A 6,966-nucleotide genomic window follows, 5' to 3' on the forward strand; every position below is an offset into this window, starting at 1 on the left:
GCTTCTTTGCAGGCTTTTAGCATTAGAAAAGGCTTGCAATCATTGCAGAACATGAGGGACATAACTTTTACTTAGCACTGCAAGTTTTACATGGAAAACTTGCACACATGTATGCATATAAATACACACACATAAACAAAGCTCTGTATACACACACAGAGATGCTTTTATACAAGGGAGAAATTCCATTTACAGTAGCCTAGAATTTACCCAGGAACACCTTTGTAATCCAACACTATTCAAAACTCATCAGGTGTATATTAGATAATTTGTTGTTGTCGTTGTTCAAGTATTCTTCATGGTATTTTTCATAGAATCTTAACACCAGAGATTTCACTTTGAAAAATGCAACATCCCATAAGTTTCATGTAAGCAAAACATCACATCACTTAGGTAACACAGGAGCATACCATATCATTATTTCTTCTTCTTATAGTTGGATGTGGGGAGTGAAGGCAGTAAGATTTGCATGAAGAACAGTCGGGGAATGAGCTCTGAGGCCTTGGTGCTTTCACAAGCGCTGGGGCGATGAGTTGGGGCGTGTAAGGCCAGATGATGTGGGGATTGTGAGAGGGTCTGCAACATTGTGATTGGACTATTTACATGGAGGGTTTTACAGGGGCCAATGAGATTGAACGTTGTATGTATTTGCAGGTTGGGAAAGTACCGAACAAGGGGATAAAAAGGGCTTGGTGGTAATAAACAGGTATTTGAGTCTCTGCATCAACTTGAGTTCGTGTCATGAAATGCCACAAGTTTCTACCTTCCTAAGTGCTCCCCGTGTTGCTTTGCTGAATGTCATCATTGTACAACTATCCCACTTTACTCAGAGTTGGAAACAGCTGCCTGTAGTTTTCTCTCAATTTTATCAGCTACAGCACGCATCTTAAGGTTTCTCAGGCTTTTTATCAGGGTTTCATAGGTTCCATTCATTCCATGTCTTTGAAGCCAGGCTTGAAATAAATGGATCTTCCGTTCAGATGTATCAATATTATCACGAATAATCTCATCTATTTTAGTTTGTGGTACTTTGTGATAACGAACAAACTTCAGTGCTTCATCAAATGTCATTTCCTCCACAATATTAGCAACATAGCTGCTCAAATCAACATCTAAAAGCATAAAAGGAAATTAATGCTCTGGTAACTTGTATCTCACTGTTTTTTATCACCTGCGCTCAGAGCTCATAATTTTTGTATCCAAAACGAATGCAGTTTCAGGTATTCATGACCCAGACTATTTTAGATGTGATTTCTTTTACAATATATAGCTTTTACATGTTCCTACCAAATGCTAGGTAACTCATTGCTTCCTAACACTTGAACTAGAATCTCAGTTTCCTCTGTAAGTTATTCTGTCCTTCTCTATCATTAAAGTCTGGTCATCCTTCATGTACTTGTTTTCATCAAAAGAGTGTTGGGAAAGGTCCTGGAACAGGACAGGTCTTTTGTTGTGATACAGCCTTGGAGCTTATGCTCTTTTCCTACTGTGTGTTGCTAGTGTGGATTTGGCCTTGAACATAAGGTAGGTTTGTGTTCCTGTGATCCCACCTCTGTGTGTGGGATTACTCCATTATAATTATCCATGATTCTAGAAATTCTGCCTCCTAGTGTCTGTATCCAGTGCAGAACAGAACTTCACCTGTTGTCAAATAGTAACTGCAATTGCTTCCTCTACAACACAAATTTCTCTTGGGGAAAAACTTTCATGATGCCAGCTAAATGCTTGAATAAGCACAATATGAACTAGCATTTCTTTACAAAGTGTTCACTGTTGCACTAGAATGACAGTTCCAGTCAGCGGCAAAGCCTACAAAAAAATACCTTTTTTCTAAGTGTAGTATTTGCACGTGTCTACTTTTCTTCTTCTACTGAATTTTGAGAAATTACTTGTCTCTTACCTTGTTCAAGAGGTGCAATCTCCTGAAAAGAGAAGCAAGAGAGCAATGAGTAGAAACAAGCTTTATAAAAAATTGACCTTTTATGAGAGGATAAACACATTTCATGACACGTGATTTCTGTAATTTTCTTTTAGTTTTCTCCATGATTCCCCTGTTTGAGGGGTGAGGGAATGAGATTGGACAGACAGACCTCTTCTGACCTGGGTGAGGTTGAGGAATCACCTGACAATCGCTATTGCCTAAAAGTATGCACTGCGACAGGTAACCCGGGGCACTGGAGGCCTGATGATTTATGAAATTTTGACCTTGGTCGCAAGGGAGTATGTTAACAAATCCTGCAGAAATAATCCAGGGTTTCTCTTACTTCTCCACAAGAGTCCTCATGGTAAAATTCGCTTCAAAAATTCATGAGAGAGAAGAACGTGCATGTTTGTGGAATCGCACTGTAATTTAAATGGAACAGAGTTTCTTGCATGAAGCTGTTTTTTGTGATCTAAGCAACAATACTTACATCAGAAATGTATGGTTGGGGGAATTCATGGGGCCTTGTCCTTGTATTAAACCACTTCTGTATTATGCAGTCTGAAACAAGAAAGCATTTTTAAAATCCAGGACAGAGTATACCTCTCCTCTGAATGCCAAGATGCCAAGTAAGCAGCTGAATATCTTATTCAGAGTACGATAGGTATAAGGACTAGGAAATCACTTACACACTATTCCAACTGTTAGAGGTGGTACCAGAATTGCCAAAAGTATGGCCCACCATGGCGTTCCTGTTTCTGTTGGAACATTGGAAACATTACCTGAGAGTTAATTCAAGAAATGCAGTACAGCAACATTCTCTAAAACAAGATTGCATCAGATTATAAAAGCCTTTCTGTTGTCTCCTAATGGCAGAAGCTACTTCTTTGTTAAAGTCTTACCTATCACGAGTCACCCCTGAAAAGGAGTAATCACTCCTACATCTGTACGGTGATCAAGGGCAAAGAGCAATCATGCTTCACAGGTCAGTATAGGGTCCAGTAGATACGATGCTCTTAGCTTTCAGGAATCGCCAGGAGCCATTGTGTAAAACAGTACAATTCAAAATACAACTCTCAAAATAGAGCAGATACTAGACTATGCTATGTTTTAAAATGGTACCTTTCATGCCGCACACAGTGTCCGAAGTTGAAGTACATTGTTTTTCAATTACACCGCTTTCACATCTGCAGAAGACACGAACAAGAATTATCATGGGATTTTTATCTCTCTTCATCAACACTCAAGAGAGCAAATCAAAATCTTCTAACACTTTTTATCAGTTAAATATTTCATATGTGAAGATTTTTTGAGTTTGGAATTTAATAGGTATGAAAATGGTATGGAAAGGTATGGGAGTGGAAAAAGGTGTGGAAATTATTTTCTAGATGTAACAACAGTAGATCACACAAAGACAACAGAAAAGCTGAGAAACTTTGTTACATTTTTTAAGAAGTATATACAGACTTGGTGGATGTACACAAGTTCTTCTGCATGCCTTTGGAAAGCCTGCATGGACACAAGTTGAGTGAGCTAAGTCAGCTCAACAAGCTAAGTGCGGAGGGAAATTAATGTTTTCCCTCAGCTTATATGTTGACTTATTCTCTGTCTTTAAACTGGCTAGGAAAAAGTGTGACAACATAGAATATTAGCAATTTTATGAAATGATGAAGGCATAAACTTACATGGTACACGGATCGCAATGCCTACATGGTACAGAAGAATTGCAAAAATGGTTCTTTGAACAGGTGCATTTTGTGTTCTGTGCCTGGGTACAGTTCTCTGCAACCTCCAAACCTAAAATATATTTCTTAAAGTTTGTTAGTTTGAAAAAGCAGGTCTTAAGAGCAGGCCTCTGCTCACAAGTTCTTGTCCTCACTCTTGGATGCCTTTAGCTCTTTCACTGCTAACACAGGGGAGGCTTAAATGCAAGAACAGCATAGCTGGAAATACGAAGATGGCAAAGAGACCTCTGCTGGCCAAGAGCTCAAAAAAACTGATCACAGGGTAATAAAGTACTTCCTAGAAGAGGACTCATCTATGAAACATTATTTCTGCATTAAATATTACTGTAGTAGGAAAGCTGATTTCATAGTCATATAGGAATAGAAGTGAAGGTTTGAATTGTCATAATCAGTGCCCTGCTGTAACAGGACACCAGGTTATCTTTCAAACTTGATGAAGCTCTACTGTAAAACTAGTACTGAAGCCATTCATGAAAATCTCAAACATAAACAATCCTAAGAATGGTTCTCATGGAACTTCAGTGGCAGTTTTCCTCCTGCCTGGTGTTTTCTACTGACTGCTCTTCTACTACATTGTTGTCCATGGTATTATATGACTAGTAATCCCATTAGTCACACTTTTTTTTCCTCTTCAGTTTAACAAATAGTTTCCTTTGTGGCTCTATTCAAAATATCAAATTGCTCTGCTGTACTCAATTTCATTACCCATCTAGGATGCTTATTATAGTAGCCAATGAAAAGAGTTACCTCTCCATTCACAAAACTTGATTTTCAATATGAGGAATGCAGAACTAGCATTCCCTAAATTCAAGTACAGTAGAACTACAGGACAGTTGGTAGAACTGGTAGGAGATCAGGATAATCAGTTGAAAAAAAAATAGAAAAAAAAAAGTATGGTGGATATTTATGAAACAGGTCATGAATTTCTGGAACCTGGTGCCCCTAACAGGTTCATGCACAAATGGTTCAGAGATAGATTCTAAAATGACTAGGTAGGGATGGGCCTTCTAACGTTCTTTCCCACAGCTGTGGATGCTGGTAGACTTAGTGGGGAATAGACCTCAGAAAGTATACAGGTTTCTTCATGTTTTCTGAGAATAGCATCTGCTGAACTCAGAATACTGGGGTAGATGGACCACTGGTCTAACCCAGTACGGCATGCCTCATAGTCTCCTAATTTGAACCTATATCCCACACAGCATCTTGAACTTATAAAAGTCATCACTCTATTAGCTCCAGCAATTCAAAATAATATTACTAATTACATAAATGACTATGGAGGAAACCATTGGGAAATCTTCCACCCCTGCTTTTACATCACCCCTCTTCTTTTATTTAAAGGAGAAAGAAGAGTGAGAACTTTTCTTCCATAATTCTAACCAGTTTGTATAGGGTCTGCTTTGGGTGAGCAAAGGCACATATAAGGAGAAAAAATGGACCAACATAGCTTGTTCTTTTTGCTACTTTGTGCTTGATGAAAGGGAACTGGAGAATAAACTTACGACTTAAACATGAATTCCTGCATGTACTACCACTAAAACACTCAAACACATGCTTGCTATCCACTATTCAGGGATTGTGGAAATTTTTCGGTCAAATGCTGTATCAAGGAAGAGCATTGCTATGGTAGCTATTTCTATAGACATACCAAATACGCTGTCACATGAAGTGCATCTCAAACACTTGGCCAGATCATTGACATGATCTATGTACTCCTTTCCATTTTCACACGGAACACAGTGTTTGCTAGTATCTGTTGGGCAGCTGATATTTTTAACAAAACCTGTAGAGAGGAAACCAAGAATTAGGATTTGCAATATCTTTGGACAGAAGCCATCAGCTTTAAGACTTATGTCAGCCCTTCTTTTTAATCCCTAATACTTTCTGATTTACAAATATGGACAGAATCTATATTCTTTACCATATGTTTATGCTCTTCAGGAATGTAGCATACACAAAATCTGATTATCCCCCTTCTCCCTCCAGTTTAGGACACACCAAACAAAACTGTATATTTTGAAATTGGAAAACGCATGAATATATGGGGGTCTTGTAGGCAAAAGCCTGTGCTTGCAATTTTTTAACCTTTTTCAAAGAAGTGTATGTATTTCTTCGCTCTTTTGTGACAAGCATGTTTCATGAGAACTACCATCTGCAGTAAAAAGTTACTGATTCACCCAGCTCAAGAAATACTTTTGAAGTGTCTCATGCCCTCTAGTAGAGAAAGATACAGCTAGAATGGAGCATTTTCTCCACAAAACCACAGCATGCCACTTAGCTATCCTGGCAGAAAGTAATTGTGCATGTTGTTTTTCTACTCTTAATGACTTTTCAACAGAGTCTTATAATGATACTCACCACGTTCACATCTCTTGCAACACTGAACACCTAGACTGTATTCATCCCAGTTACAATTAATTTCCCTTTTAGCAATGATCCTCTTCGTAATTAATTTATTGTATGTTATACGCATTATAGCTTCAGTCTCATTTTTGCACTGTGTTTCCATAATTAAGGCCACCATCTGGGAGAGAAGAACAACAAGGTACATAAAAAAGTCTGTCAAGGACCATAGGTGTGTTTTACTACTGGCACAGTTACATCAGTACCATTACTCTATTGCTAAACATATTCATGATATTCACCCCTTTATTAAAGGTATTCCTTACTCCAGAAGAGATAACGGACAATAAGGACACAGATTTAATGCTATGAACACTTCCACTACAGGTACTGATTGAACATTAATGCTTAAGAACAAGCCCATACATGGGTGTTGTTATAACAGATGATCATATGATTAATTATAGTTCAAAGCAGTCCTTGACTTGAAGAGTTTGAAGTCTTAACATCTCAGATGAGCTCTACATTCACTGTTCCTGCTCCTCTTTAACAGAATGAAAAAGCGTTTCGTATTTTACAAAAGACTCAGATACACACTGGGAGGGATATTGAAGGAGGAGGAGAAATGATGCCTGGGAAGAAACAGAGCCATGCTACTGTCCCTGGCAAAACGGCAAAACAGGCCAAGCTGTGAAGCAGAGGGGTGGCAGGGTACATTTTTTGCAAAGAAGATTAGTGGGGAATGAGGTGCAATGCAAAGATTCCAAATCCTTATACCAAAGGTGCACTGCATGGACTAGAAATCCCACTGATCACAGATTCACTCACATTTTTAATCAGCAAAACTTTGACTAGACTAATTTATTTTTAATCTTGTCTTGGCTATTTGAAAGAGGTTAAATCTGAATGGTTGGTTATCTTTGAACACTTTTGAATTGCAGCTTAAAACAAATTTGA

At 38.3% G+C, this 6,966-nt stretch overlaps 1 protein-coding gene across 1 annotated transcript; it reads right to left on the reverse strand.

Annotated features, from left to right (window-relative positions):
• Nucleotides 1-407: 407 nt before the first annotated feature.
• FAS (Fas cell surface death receptor) lies at nucleotides 408-6,155 on the reverse strand. Its single transcript, XM_080620891.1, has 8 exons — nucleotides 6,025-6,155; nucleotides 5,315-5,449; nucleotides 3,607-3,718; nucleotides 3,044-3,108; nucleotides 2,611-2,679; nucleotides 2,412-2,482; nucleotides 1,901-1,922; nucleotides 408-1,112 (listed from the first exon to the last, which is right to left on the reverse strand). The coding sequence occupies exons 1-8, from the start codon at nucleotides 6,137-6,139 to the stop codon at nucleotides 823-825; spliced, it is 879 nt and encodes a 292-aa protein (XP_080477017.1). The 5' UTR covers nucleotides 6,140-6,155; the 3' UTR covers nucleotides 408-822.
• Between the last annotated feature and the right edge of the window lie 811 nt (nucleotides 6,156-6,966).

The sequence above is a fragment of the Psittacula echo genome (assembly GCF_963264785.1).
Source record: "Psittacula echo genome assembly, chromosome: 6".
NCBI lineage: Eukaryota > Metazoa > Chordata > Aves > Psittaciformes > Psittacidae > Psittacula > Psittacula echo.